The following is a 15,054-nucleotide window of genomic DNA, read 5'->3' as shown; positions in this document are numbered from 1 at the left end:
GTTCCTTGTGTAAAATTGAAGAAATATTACTTTTAAAATTAGTGTGTGAGTGTTGATCAGCTCTTAATTGACTAGACTACATTTGATGTATCCTTCCCCACGATAAACCATATGTTTTCAGGGTAACTCTATAAACTCAATCTTCAATGACTTAAAAAGGAATCGAAGATTTACGTAGGTGGTCAAACGGTCATGTGCACTAACTCAAAAGTCTTTATGTGACAAGCCACTTTACATTATGTGTCACGATAATTTGGTATTGATTAACTTCTTGACTGTCTCCTTCACATCTTTGTTCCTGAGGCTATAGATCAGTGGGTTCAGCATGGGGATGACCACAGTGTAAAAGACAGAAGCCACCTTGACCATGAGCCATGAACTTTTGGAGTTGGGAACACAGTACAGGAAGAGAATGGTCCCATGGAAGATTGTGATAGCCGTCAGGTGGGAAGCACACGTGGAGAAGGCCTTGTGGCGCCCCCCAGTGGAAGGCATCTTCAAGACAGTGATAAAAATGGAAACATAGGAGAGCAGAATGATCACCAGGCTGCTTATTTCATTGAATGTGGCAGAGATTAAAATAATCTTCTGGCTCATGTAGGGATCAGAGCAGGACACAGAGATGATAGCGGCATGCTCACAGACAAAGTTATTTATGATATTATTTCCTTTGAAGGATAATTTCAGTAGGAAGTAAGTAAGAGTCAGGGAACACACTATACCCCAGGAGTATGATGCACCCACCAACAAGGAACAAAGCTTCTGAGACATGACAACTATGTACAGAAGAGGGTTACAAACTGCCACAAATCGGTCATATGCCATCACGGCCAACATGAAGGTTTCTGTCACCACAAATATGCACGCAAAGAAGAATTGCATGATGCAGCCTGTGAAGGAGATGGTTCTGTCTTCCACAACCAAGTTTTCTAATAGTTTGGGTGTGACTACTGTAGAGTAACAGAAATCAACCAAAGATAAATGGCTGAGAAAATAATACATGGGGGTGTGGAGTTTGGGATTGATCTGGATAATCATGATCATGCCCAGATTTCCCAAAACAGTGACTGTATAGATGGTCAGGAATACCAGGAACAGGGGCATCTGGAGTTCTGGATATTCTGAAAAGCCCAAGAGAATGAAAGTGACTTCAGCACTCTGGTTTTCTTGGTTCCTGTGGACAAAACAAGAAAGTTGACTCAGAAACGTCAGAAACAAAATCCAAATAAGGAAGGTTAAAATGAGGAAATAAGGAGAAATTTAGTGATTATTCATAAATAGTCTTATAGAAAATACCTGATTTCAACCTTTATTTTTAAAATTAGGATTTACTAAAAAAAAAAAAGAAAACAAGAAAAATGAAGTTAGAATTTACTAATATCACAATTACAGGGTAAATATGAAATTTGTACAAATAGAATAATAAAAGATGGCAGTCAAGAGAGACAGAACAAAAATAGAATTGCCCCTGATATATTTCGAATGATCAGACCCAGTATCTTCAGAAGCAGGTGACTTCATGAGAAAGACCAGTCTGATTTATTTCATGAATCAGAATTCAGTTAAAATACTGGTCTTAGGAGCACCTGGGTGGCTCAGTCAGTTGAGCATTCGACTTCGGCTTAGGTCATGATCTCGCAGTTCATGAGTTTGAGCCCACGTCAGGCTCTGTGCTGACAGCTCAGAGCCCGGAGCCTGCTTCAGATTCTGTGTCTCCTCCCTCCCCCGCTCCTCTCCCACTTGTGCTCTCTCTCTCTCTTTCTCAAAAATAAATAAATAAACTTTAAAAACTAAAAAATGTTTAATAACAAAAAAAAATGCTTCTCTTGGTAGACATACATATCATAATTTCTACAATCTCTTCCTGCCTAACCTGTCTATGGGAACTTAGAACTCAAAAGAAAATTAATGATCCAGAGAAATGACCAGATTACACTTTTTTACTATTGTTGCTATAATTATTTTTTGAATTTCCTTTCCAGGAAACTTCTTATACTCCGTCACACATTTCTGTCCCCACATTTTAGCTATGTCCTACAGAAAAGTAGCACACTTGGTCAGCCACATTTCCCTAAGTATGGAAAATTGTGAAAATCTATTACCCTTTCTTGGTGCATTGTAATATCAGATATTTCATGAGATGTGTGATACAAATAAACTTATTTACAATATGTGCAGGCTATTTTTTTGTGCTGGAAATCTTTCTACCAGATTATCATCAAACTTAGTCTACCTCAAAACCTCCAAAGATTGCCACCTGCTTCCTGAAGTATTACAGTGTGGTTGTTATTTGACTAGGGATCTTTCTTTCTTTCTTTCTTTCTTTCTTTCTTTCTTTCTTGTATTGAGTTGATTTCATAGACATAAAGATAATCCTTCCAATACCCTTTTCTCTTAATTTCTTATCTCTTACAAAATCTTTCTCTCCACTTGACCCTTTTTTCACGGCCATGGTCATACTCTCGCGGCGATTATAAGAAGTATAAGCCCTCAAAATACAAATTTCATCCACATTTGTGACATAATTGCATCTTACTTTTTAAAAAATCATTTAACATTTATCATTGTCTGTTCCACGGCAAAATAAAATTCATGGAAACAAATTTGGGACACCAGAACCAGAGTGGATACTCAATAACATTTATTGAATAAATAAATATACGAGCATGTGAAAGAGTAAACTCAGGCATATAATACACACGTATTGGGGTAAAAGTTGATAATAATAGTAAAAAAGTTAGGTATGCCTATTAAATCAGCACCACACACAATGCACTGAGACACATCTTAAGTCCTACAAAACAAACAGAAATAGTGAAAATCCTGAACTTCCTGAATTAGCATAAAACGAGGACCTTTGAGGGAAGAAAGGAAGCAATGAATTGTTCTCTTAAATTGTCCTGTGTTCCTCCAAAATGCCTAAACTGCCTTTTTCTACCAGTGTAATTAGTTACTCTAAAACCCACTTCCTGACCACTTACTGAAATCTACAATAGCACAAGGCACAACAGGGAAGGCCATTCCACATAGAATTCAGTGAAAATTCTATGCCGTATTATCGGCCAAAATGAAATTCTCCGTGTTTTTCATTCAGTTGTTCCGGTTTTATCCTCTAGGACCAGATATAGCACTTAGAAGTATGAAGAAAAGCATATATATAAAGACATCATTCCCATTCCCCTGCACTTTTTCTTCTTCAATTGCTCTTTTAAGAGTCCTTTGATACTTGTGACTTCATCTTCCACCACATTTATTATCATTTCCTGAGTGTATTTTTCAATTTAATATAAAACTCAGTAAGCGCCAATTCCAGAATTGAACACACTTCTCCCCAAATTTGTATTAGTTCCCTCTGTCTGTGGTAGGAAAGCCTGAGCAATTCAGAACTGAGGAGGATAGCATCACCATCAAAAATAAATGTAACTGGAAGACTGTATCTCCCACCCCCTTTCACCCATTTTGTCCCTAGCCTGCCCCCGCACGTCCCTCTGGCAACCATCAGTTTGTTCTCTGTATTCATAGAGAGTTTTTGTTGAATCTGTTGAATCTGAATCTGTTTTTGTTGTTGTTGTTGTTAGTTTACTTACTTGGCTTTTTGTTTTGTTTGTTTTGTTTTGTCTTGTTTGGCATGCCACATATGAGTGGCATTGAATGGTATTTGTCTTTCTCAGTCTGACTTATTTCATTAGCATGATACTTTCTAGGTCCATTGATGTATGATGTGGTGTGATATTGTATGATATTTTGTGTATGGTGACAGATGGTAATACACTTGTGGTGGGCAAAGCACAACATATAGAGATGTTGAATCACTCTGTTGTACACCTGAAATTAAACTAATGCAATATTGTGTGTCAATTTACTCAAATACAAAAATTTGAAGATAACTATAATTTCTGATGTATATTTAGCTCCTTCTTACCCACGTATCTTTTCCACACATGTAGCTTTCTACTCCACTTCCCGTACTCCTTATATTTATACCAGCAGCCTTGGGGTCAAAGTTCACAGACCCCCATTTGGCTCCAGGAAGTGTCCAGCACATTCAGCTGAATGAGCACATAAGGTGCTATGCACACCCTCTCCCTCCTCTTTAGTGACATCTATCATGCTTTCTCATTGCATCTCTACTATGTACTCGACACCGTAATAGGCATTTAGCAACTGTAAAATTATAAAATATAGGCCTCGTCCTCAAAATTGTTCTTTTTTTCTGAGAATTATTTTGAGGAGTATCACATATCACAAATGATATATTGCAACCTATAATTCTTATTATTAAAATTCAATTTGTTTATAAAGAGAAAGATGAGAATACTGTGGTGCAATAAAGCTGAAAATAACTTCTTAGTGATGTAGGTCAGTGAATAATAATAAATGTGGTTAGAGATAAAGAACTGAGTTAGTTAGTTAGTTAATTATCAGGATGCCTGGATTTACAAATGTGTTTGTCTCCTACAAACATTATTGGAACACACCATTTTCTTTCTAAACGAAAATACGTAAGAATGGAATCAACTCACCTGAGTGCAGAATAATTGGGCTTACTCATTTACTGAAGCTTCTTTGTTGTGATCAATGGGCTCCAGAAAACTTCCTGCTGAGAATTCAAATAAAAAAAGTAACAAACCTGAAAAAATAGTCAAAGAAGTCTACAGTATATTGTAATGAATATTTCAGAGAAATGAATTTTCCTCTAATCTATTAAAAATAAGTTCAGAGATGACAGAGAGAAAGGGAGATCAGAAAGCTGAATCCTAACACTAAACTTATCTTGCATATATTCCACCAAGACCCTAGGGATGTCAACCCTCGAGAATATGATGGAAGTATTGCCTTAGCAGACACAAAGCAATTAAGTGAAGTAATGTCCCATGTGATATTTTAGTTGCATATAATTTCTTCTGAAGACTGGGGAATAATTTCATCATGAACTTTAATCCAGTGCTCTTTTAAAAATGTTGAAACAGACCCTACATTTTGTCTTTAAATACCTGTCAAATGCCGCCATGTCAAAAAGAAAAATCAGCTGCTATGCGACAATCCAGAGATAACTACTCTTATTCTTTGTAGTACTTGTGAATCACTCTCTATATAAGGTTATATATTTATCCGTATGTATTGGGGTATGAAATGTATGCAATAAGAATCATATTAGTTATACTGTTCATTATCCTTTTTTTTTAAATTTTTTTTTCAACGTTTATTTATTTTTGGGACAGAGACAGAGCATGAACGGGTGAGGGGCAGAGAGAGAGGGAGACATAGAATCGGAAACAGGCTCCAGGCTCCGAGCCATCAGCCCAGAGCCTGACGCGGGGCTCGAACTCACGGACCGCGAGATCGTGACCGGGCTGAAGTCGGACGCTTAACCCACTGCGCCACCCAGGCGCCCCTCCTTTTAAAAATTTAACATTGTATCACAAGCTTCATTTTTATGAAAACCATTGGTTTTCTCAAGCTGAGACAGTTTGCTTTACTCTTCCAAATGTGACCACAATACCGTTCAATGTTTACACTTATTATTGAAGTTGAAAAAAAAAAACTATTACTCTATTTTTCAGTTTATAATCTGGCTTTATGGAAAGAGTAATATATCTATTATTTAAGAAGCTATCATATCTTAACATATAAACATCTCAATCTCAGTGACTTGTTGTAACAGAACACGTCAGCAAACTTTTCTCATAAAAAGCCATAACGTTAATAATTTAGGCTTTGTGAGCCATACAGTCCCAAGCCCCACTATTCAGTGTTGTAGCATGAGTGCAGTCATAGGCAATACACAACTCAATAGGCATGTCTCTGTTTTAATAAAATTTTATTTTAAAAAAAACACAAAAAAATCAGATTTGGTTTGTGGGACGTAGTTTCTTAAACCACACAATAAAATTTATTACTTGATTGTGTAAATTCCAAAGTTATTTCCGGATCGGTAGGCAGATGTTCTCTGACTAGTGATAGAGACACCTAGGCTGCTTCCAAATTGTGGCTTATAATAATGCGATTATTATAATGTAAGTATTGTGAGAGGAACAAGAACTTGAAAAGAAGACACTGAACTTTTCTACATCATCACCATGCGTAAGGTTTTTCAGTTTTGTTTCAGTTTGGTTTGGTTTTTACTTTAAGCTTTCGTTGAGTACATTAGGGGTACTCTTCAGAAGCTGAAATAATTAAATAAAGTCCAAGATTTTTACTGATTGGCAAAATCATAATAGGAATTTGAACTTCGGGATGAACTATAATGTTAGAATTACGGGACCAGGGGCACCTGGGTGGCTCAGTCGGTTAAGCGTTCAACACTAGCTCTTGGCTCAGGTCATGATCTCACCCTCATCAGGCTCTGCTTTGACAGCACAGAGCCTGCTTGGGATTCTCTCTCCCTCTCTCTCTGCCCCTCCTTGGCTCTCTCTCTCTCTCTCTCTCAAAATAAATAAACTTAAAAAAAAAAAAGAATTACAGGGACAAGAGAGAAAACCAAAAGCTTTTCAATCAGAAAAGGTAGCCTGAGCCAAGGTAGGAATTTGGATGCTTACGTTTCTATCAATTAGAAATAGAATTTATGCAGGTAGCGTAGCAGATGAGATTGGAGAATCAGAGGGACCAAATGGTATAAAGAATGCAATTGGAATCACTGTAGGTCAATGAACCTTGTAATAGGGTTCCATGCTGATAGGACAAGAGTGGAAAAATGAAGAGCTTGTTTGTAAAAAGGTACAAGCATTGTGAATGCAACCGATGTAGTTCTAATATAATCACACATTCAATTTGGCTGCACTAATAGATCATGTAGACAGATACAGGTAACTCCTGTTTTCATTCTAGTTTGGAAGGGAGCAGAATGCTCTTGATGGCATCTCAATGCAGGTAGGCCATCATTTCCCAATAATCATTGGTATTTGTATAGGTTTCTACAAAGTCAAGTAGTTAACAGTGATATCTCTATATCTATATCTATATCTATATCTATATCTATATCTATATCTAATCTATACATATATACATACCTATGTATATAAGCCAGTCAAGTGCTTGAAGACATCTGAAATACAGAAGAAAAATGAGAGGGGACTCTGACCAATGATGTTTATATATTTCAAGGCTAAAGTGTAAAAAAATAAAAATAAAAGACTGGCCTTGTTTCCTGCATCTTCAAGAGAGAAAATTAATTCCATTAATTTGAAAAACACAGGGAAAACAATTTTAGAACCAAAAAAAATAAGAACTTTCTCTCTATACTGTCCAAAACTAGAATAGCATGAATGATTTTTAGAGTCCTTGGGTTGCTCAATTTCACTAATAGGGTATTAGTAGGGACTATAAATAAATAAACTTTAATGTAAGTAGAATGAAGGGTGTGATTCAAGAGGAAGAATGCAGATAAAACTCCATAGCGTCCTTCTGTATTTCTCCTATTCTGTGACTAATCCTCATTTTGGGTAGGAGCTCTCACTAAAATCACTTCATTTTTGGAGTTCTCAAAATACGCTGTTGTTTTTAAATTGTCTTTATGCTTCTCAAAACCCATAACCTACACCTATCTCACAGGTTGGCTTAACTGCCCTTCCAATAAAAGTAGCTATTATAATAATTAAATAGACATTTTCTAATCTTGCTACCTTAGGGATTTGGTTCAATTCAATCTCTGTTACTTATTATCTATAAATGAGGGGACTATTCAAGCAAGCACATGTAAGTATATAAATATGGCATATCATAACAAGTTAGAAATTCAGTTCAAAATAGCCTCCAATATCCATCTATGATATACAGGTATATAGAACAAAAAGTATAAATATATGCCCGTGACTAATATTCTGTATCTAAGATAAATCTCAATTAATGTAATTACAGGCAGTTTTCTTCATCTTTCCCTGATCTAAGCTGAGTCTCCAATATGGCATATATTTCAGAAAAGATGAAAGAGTTAAGGTAGACTTGATAATGAATCTCTTAAATCCTAGTCCAGTATTATTTCTTATTACACAAGAGTTAATTTTTTAAAAAGTTTATCCTAGTTTGACGTAATGAGAATGAAATGTTGGTTTCAATTACCCCCAACATCGCAGATTTGATTATCATCTATTTGTGTTTTTTCAACGAAATTACATTGTAATTGGTAGATTTTTTTCATGTGGTCAAAATAGAGTCCGAGTTGTCTTTTTCTTATAAGTGATACAAATAGAATATCCACTAGATGGCAGGATGATACCGAAATTTGAATCAAGACATTAAAATCCCTGTGTATTATTTGCTTTAAAGAGAGGAACAGAAACCCATAGAAAACACATTCATAGCTTGAATATACCTTGAAGACTATTCATTCCACATACCTTAATTTCAGAGACAAGGGAACAAATATTCAAAGATGGTAAATCATTTGACCACATTCAAACACTGACTCACCTTTAATTTTATCTTTGTTTTCACATGGATTAATTTTGAGCTAGAAATAATGTGTGTCGGCTTTCGGTCACTTACACAATCACACAGTTGGGGGAATAAAGAACATTAACAATCCATCATAATTGATTTGTAATGAGTAAATACACAAATCAAAAGGGGATTAATAATATATAAGGATTTTATTATAAGGATAAAAATCCTTACAAAAATACAAACCTTACTCAAGCCAAAGCTAAGTGGTGAAAAAAACATTTATCTATTTACATACACACACAATATCCATATCTATACATATGCATATACATGATGTAAAATATCATATGTATGACATAAAATATAACAAAATGGAAGCAGCACACATTGATTATATTAATAGATGTAATGACAAAGTTAAACCTAACACTGTGCTATCAACATGAGAAACATAAGCAAAAAGATTCAGGAAAGTTAAAATTAAAGAATAAATTAGTGATTTCTAAATTAGTTTAATTTTCTCACAGAAAATATTCTGAAAGATTTGAGTCCTTTGAAATTTGTGGTAGTTGGCTTTATGACCCACGAAATACTCAATTGTGGTAAATTTTCTACATGCACAGAAAAACACGTATGTTCTGATTTTGTTGATAGTCGTATTCTATATAGGTTAAGTAGGTCAAATACATAAATTATGTCATTTAGAGCTTAGACATCATATTGCTTATTTATTCATTAATTGAAAAAAGTATTTTAAAATCTCCCACAATGATGAAGGACTTGTCTATTTCTTCTTATAGCTCTGGATTTTTTCCTTTACTTATTTTGAAGACCTATAGTTGAGTGAATGGACATTTGAATTGTAATCTCTTCTTATTAGGTAAATCTCTGTATCACTGTGAAATAATCCTCTATCTTTAGTGATTTTATTTTACTTAAAACCTACAATGGTTCATATTATCATAGCTGCATGAGCTTTCTTCAGAGAGACTTTGCTTTGTACATATTTTTACAAAATCTAAAATAGATGAACACACGCATAATGTACCAGAAAATTTTCCCAAATATATAACCAACAGAAATATTTATGTTCACCAAACAATATGCAGGATTGTTCAAAATGCCATTATTTATAATACCTGAAAAGTAAGAAACAGAACAAAACAAAACTTAGAAAGCCATCAACATATTTATGGATAAAACTTGGGGTATATTCATACATTAAGTATCATACAGCAAAAAGAATAGAGGAATTTGCAACAAGATGAATAAATGTTATAAACACAATGTTGATCAAAAGTTGCCAGATACAAAAAAAGAAAGCAAACAAATAAAAGAGATATATTCTGTATAGTTTTACTTACATAAAGTTAAAACCAGAAAATATTGGTATTAGAAATTTGAATTTGAATTTTGGTGAAAGGGGGCTAGTAAATGAGAAAAGAGCAAGTATTTTTCTGCGTTTTGTTAACGTCCTGCTTTTGGTCTCTATGCTGGTTACAGATGTGTGTTCATTTTGTTAAAATCGTTGGTGTTATTAGTAGCCTTTTCTATGTGCGTGCTAAAATCATTACAGAGAGGGAGGGAGGCAAACCCTAAGAGACTCTTAAATACAGAGAACATACTGAGGGTTGCTGGTGGGGTTGTTGGGTAGGGGGATGGAATAAATGGTGATGGGCCTTAAGGAAGGCACTTGCTGGGAGGAGTACTGGATGTTATACGTAAGCGATGAGCCATGGGAATCTACCCCCAAAATCAAGAGCATACTTTACACACTGTATGTTAGCCAATTTGATAATAAATTATATTTAAAAAAAAAACCAATAAATCCATCTGAAAAAAACAAACAAAAAACCCTAAAAAAAAAAAGAAAACATTTAAAACTGAATAAAGATATTAAGCATATAAAAAGAAACAATGTGCCAAAATTGTCGTGGGGAACAAAGGCAAAAGGGAAATGTAGATAAAATTAAACTTCCTTATAACCTGCAGCCCATTGACAAATACTTGAGGCTGGCAGAGGATGGCATTAGGGAAAAACAATCTTAGCTTGACAATAGCCAGGCCTCCAGGATCCCGTGAATCTTCTTTAGCTTACGAAAATCCTTTTGGAAACTTCCCTTGTCTTTATCTCCCCCAACTCTAAAGTATATAAGGAGTCACTCCTCACAACTCCAGTGCAGCTCTTTCTGCCCATGGATCTTGTCCCTGTGCTTTAATAAAACTACTCTTTGCACTGAAGACATCTCAAGAATCGTTTCTTGTCCCTGGGCTCTGACCCCAAACATTTCCACGTCAAAATGATGGCAAGTGGCAAAGAAGAATGCAGGCCATACGGCTTTAACTGTAGTAAAAGCAACAAACACTCAGTTACAAAAGCTAGAATTCACAATGACGTTACAGCAGTTATTAATATCTATATATCTAATGATCAAGCAACAATTTCCATAAAGCAGAAACTAGAAGAGACGAGAAGTGTAGAAAGACTCTTAATTCAAGAGAAAAAACACAGCAAGCATTTCCTAATGCTACAGTTGCAAACTGTACAATCCCAAATATCGCACAGAACTCCAGTTAACAGAGAATATAATTTTTTCAGTTGTACCTGAGTAGTTATAAAAATTGAGTATATTTCAGCCCATGAGTAAAACACAATAAATTCAACAATAGGATGTGCATAAAAGAAGATCTGAATATTCCTTGAGGATGGGTGAAAGAGTGGAGAATAAAACACAGCAAGGTTTACGTCTGTGCGTTTCGGGGACCACAAGGGAGGAGACCAGTGGTTTTCAGGAAAGTAACACGAGTGTTAACATATAAGACTATATCCAACTGTGTCATCTCCACAATAAGCCAATGGACTAAGCAAGGAAGGAGGGAATATCACAGGGCTGAGATTTACGTGATTACCAAATAAGGTAATTTGTTTACTGACAAATAAGGTAGTGGTAGAAATCAAAAGGACCTTCCTAGGGGTGCTTGAGGGGCTCACTCGATTAAGCCGCTGACTCTTGATTTGAGCTCAGGTCATGATCTCACAGTTTATGCGTTCGAGCCCCATGTGGGGCTCTCTGCTCACAGCACAGAGCCTGCTTCAGATCCTCTGTCTCCGCTTTCTGCCCCTCCCCAACTCACACTTTCTCTATCTCAAAAATAAATAAACATTAAAAAAAATATGTTTAGGGGCGCCTGGGTGGCTCAGTCGGTTAAGCATCCGACTCCAGCTCAGCTCATGATCTCACAATTTGTCGAGTTCGATCCCCGCGTCGGGCTCTGTGCTGTCAGGTTGGAGCCTGGAGCCTGCTTCTGATTCTGTGTCTCCTCTCTCTGCCCCTCCTCCACTTGTGCTCTGTCTCTCTCTGTCTCTCAAAAATAATTAAATGTAAAAAAATTTAAAAAAAAACAATAAAAACATAAACAAAATGGAATGACATTGTTAGTTCTAAATAGGAAAGATTTGGAATATTTGAGTGTGCGTTGCAGGAGTGGGCTGCAGGAGTCTGTGAAATCTCTCTGGAAATAAGAGGAGTTGAACTGACCGGCAGGACTGAACAGGGCCTTGATGGGGAATGGTAAAGGTCCAGTTACAGTACTGCAGAAAGCCCTTCGGGGTTCCAGGAAAAGATACTTAAGTTTAAGCTTACAGACACTGCTAGAGATTTCGGCATACGGGTGTACATAAAGAAAACTGTGTTTAGGGTATTGAAAGTAGCAGACTATGATGGATCCTGCTTCTTTCAGGGAGAAAGGCCATTTTGTTCTGATTGCACAATTAACTCAACTGCCCTTCAAGGAGATAAGAGGGACAACCAGCTGAAGCTATTCATTTATTCTGATGTGTTTGGAAGAAAGACAACTGGCCATCAGTAGCCAGCTGCTGACTCCTCCTAAGGGAGGTCAGAATCACGGACAGGTCAGGCCCAGAAGATGCTTCCTTAAAAGATCTGGTTTAACAACCCCCCTGCCCCTCCAGTTCACTTAGGGTGAAACTGAATAAAAGGAATGCAGCATATTAAAATCATCCAGTTAAGAAGTAATGCATCCAGATGAAGGAGATAATGTTTTGTTCTGTTTTACAAACAGCCCAGTGTTTTAAGGGATATATCTACTGATGCAGTGGTATTATTATCTATGCTGTAAAAATGCAGAATGAGTCTTGTAGAATATAGGAGTCATTGCTTGTCAACTTTTTATAGAAATACTTGACAGTAAGGGAACTAATACTTTGAAGTGTTCAGGAACATAGATTATAGTTTTTGAGTCATGCAGTACACAGATTTTGTATTTCAAAAGGTAAATTAAATGGTAGGTCCTGTCCACATCTTTTTTTTTCCCCCATCTTTCTCACAAACTGGATTGGATGCATTCATGTGGTTATAATATTTAAAACAAGAGTGTATTTAGCTTCTTCTCAATAATTCTTCCTTAGCCTATCAATGACACTTGAAAGTCTATCACTAGAAAGGTATTTCTCTGTCCTGAGGCTTAATGGTTATACCAAAGAGACATTAATAGAGCCAGTTGTTGGGACTTCCAGGTGGCTCAGTCCGTTAAGCATCCGACTTCTGCTCAGGTCATGATCTCTAGGTTTGTGGGTTCGAGCCCTGCGTCGGGCTCTGTGCTGACAGCTCAGAACATGGAGCCTGCTTCGGATTCTGTGTCTCCCCCTCTCTCTCTGCACCTCCCCTGTTCACTCTCTTGTCTCTCTCCCTCTCAAAAATAAATAAGCATTATTTTTTTTAATACAGCCAGTTGTACATTACTATATTACAGTGAGAGGGTAGTAATACATTACTGTATTACATTTCATTCAATGGAATGAAAGAGAGAAAAGAAGGAACATACTGGAAATGTGCTAAGTGAAGGGAGCACACACTTTCAGCATGGGTGATTAGGAAGAGGTGAACAATTTGTGGACATTAAAAAGAAGCCAATTTATGCAAGTGAGTAAGGCATTACGGGAGACTCTAAAATCCAAGCTATTCCTACTACCCTTATCCTCAAATGCCCTGATGAATGTCAAAGACATTTCAAATGATAATGTTTTGAAAAATAGAGATAATTATACTTCTCTTGTTATCCATATATTGCCTATGAAATGTAACAAATCCTTCATTTGTAAATTAAGCATATTTACAAATTGAGCACAAGAAAAATAGAACTGATTATACCCATGTGTAAATCCTTCACGTTTCTAAATATATGGGCTGGTTTTTTTTTAATTTATTCCCTTTCCACACGGGACATATGGCAAGAAATTTTTCACATCTAATATTACCCACTTATTATACTATATATATTTGCAGTTTTTCGTTTTCACTCAATGTTTCATTTGCATGTGTATTTTCTCAATAATGAAGAATGAGAACAGCCAAGAGATATCTTTTTTCTTTCTCTAAAAATACCTTTTTTGTAATTCTATTGAGGCATGATATCCAGTTATGTTTTATAATACATGTTAACAGAATGGTAACGCAAACACCCTATATTTTACAAAGTTCGTCTTCATTTCAGGCACCTAAGATGTTTATCACTAACTAATGTTTTCAAGAAAGGAACAAAAAGGCCTGCAGAAAAACCTTCACGGATAACAATTAAATTTCTATTTTCATCAACCTTCGAATGCTTTCCATTATAACCAGCTCCTTACCAATGAATCATATGGATCATCATATTTAAATATATATCACAAGAATTAATAATTTATCTAATTGCAGGTAGCTACAAACCGGTCTGGATCATGGAAAATAGGAATAACATCACAGAATTTATTCTTTTAGGACTTTCTCAGAAAAAAGAAATAGAAGTCTTCTGCTTTTTACTGTTCTTGTTTTGTTACATTGCCATCTTGATTGGCAACCTTCTTGTCGTGATTTCTCTCACCTGCAGTCAACTTATTGACCACCCTGTGTATTTCTTCCCGAGTTTCCTATCCCTGGCAGACCTTTTCTACACCTCCACTGTGACCCCCAAGTTCATCATTGACTTGCTGACAGAAAAGAAGGTCATTTCCTACAGTGGCTGTACGACACAGCTCTTCACCGTGCACTTCTTTGGGGAAATCGAGGTCTTTGTCCTCACCGGGATGGCCTATGACCGACACGTGGCCATCTGCAGGCCCCTGCACTGTGCAGTCATCATGAGTGGAAGTGCAATGCCATGCTCGCGGCTTCGTGTGCGGGTGGGTTCCTACATTCCTTTTTGGTCAGTTTCTCCTCGCCATCGTCTTACCCTACTGTGACCCCAGTGAAATAGATCATGTCTTCTGTGATGTGTATCCTTTGCTGAAGATGGCCTGCGTGGACACGAGCAGAATAGGTCTCCCTGGCGGTTGCCAACTCAGGACTGATGGGTCTGGTGACTTTCGTGGTCTCGCTGGTATCCTATGCTATGATCCTATATATTGTCAGGTCCTACTCCGCGGAGAATCGCCACAAAGCCCTTTCCACATGCAGTTCCCACATCACCGTGGTGGTTCTCTTTTTTGCTCCTTTAGTCTTTATTTACATTCGACCAGCAACGACCTTACCAGAGGACAAAGTGTTTGCTCTTTTCTATACTGTCATTGCCCCCGTGCTCAACCCTCTCATAGACGCACTAAGAAACATGGGGATGAAGAACTCCGTAAAGAAACTCTGGGGCCATGTCATGGGAAGTGAGGACAGAAGCTGA

At 36.7% G+C, this 15,054-nt stretch overlaps 1 protein-coding gene and 1 pseudogene across 1 annotated transcript; one reads left to right on the top strand and one right to left on the bottom strand.

Moving 5' to 3' along the window:
* Positions 1–243: 243 nt before the first annotated feature.
* Positions 244–1,176, bottom strand: LOC122482746 (olfactory receptor 5D13-like). Its single transcript, XM_043579046.1, has one exon. It carries the CDS (start codon positions 1,102–1,104, stop codon positions 244–246), a length of 861 nt encoding a protein of 286 aa, XP_043434981.1. The 5' UTR covers positions 1,105–1,176.
* A 12,946-nt stretch (positions 1,177–14,122) lies between these two features.
* Positions 14,123–15,054, top strand: LOC122482745 (annotated as a pseudogene).

Source organism: Prionailurus bengalensis, chromosome D1, assembly GCF_016509475.1.
Source record: "Prionailurus bengalensis isolate Pbe53 chromosome D1, Fcat_Pben_1.1_paternal_pri, whole genome shotgun sequence".
Classification (NCBI taxonomy): domain Eukaryota; kingdom Metazoa; phylum Chordata; class Mammalia; order Carnivora; family Felidae; genus Prionailurus; species Prionailurus bengalensis.
Note: the sequence above shows the minus strand (reverse complement) of the source record. Positions and strands in the feature narration are given on the sequence as shown.

What these genes read in the sequence shown, in the direction of transcription:
- LOC122482746 (XM_043579046.1), bottom strand. Translation starts at nt 1,104, where the DNA reads ATGCCCCTGTTCCTGGTATTCCTGACCATCTATACAGTCACTGTTTTG.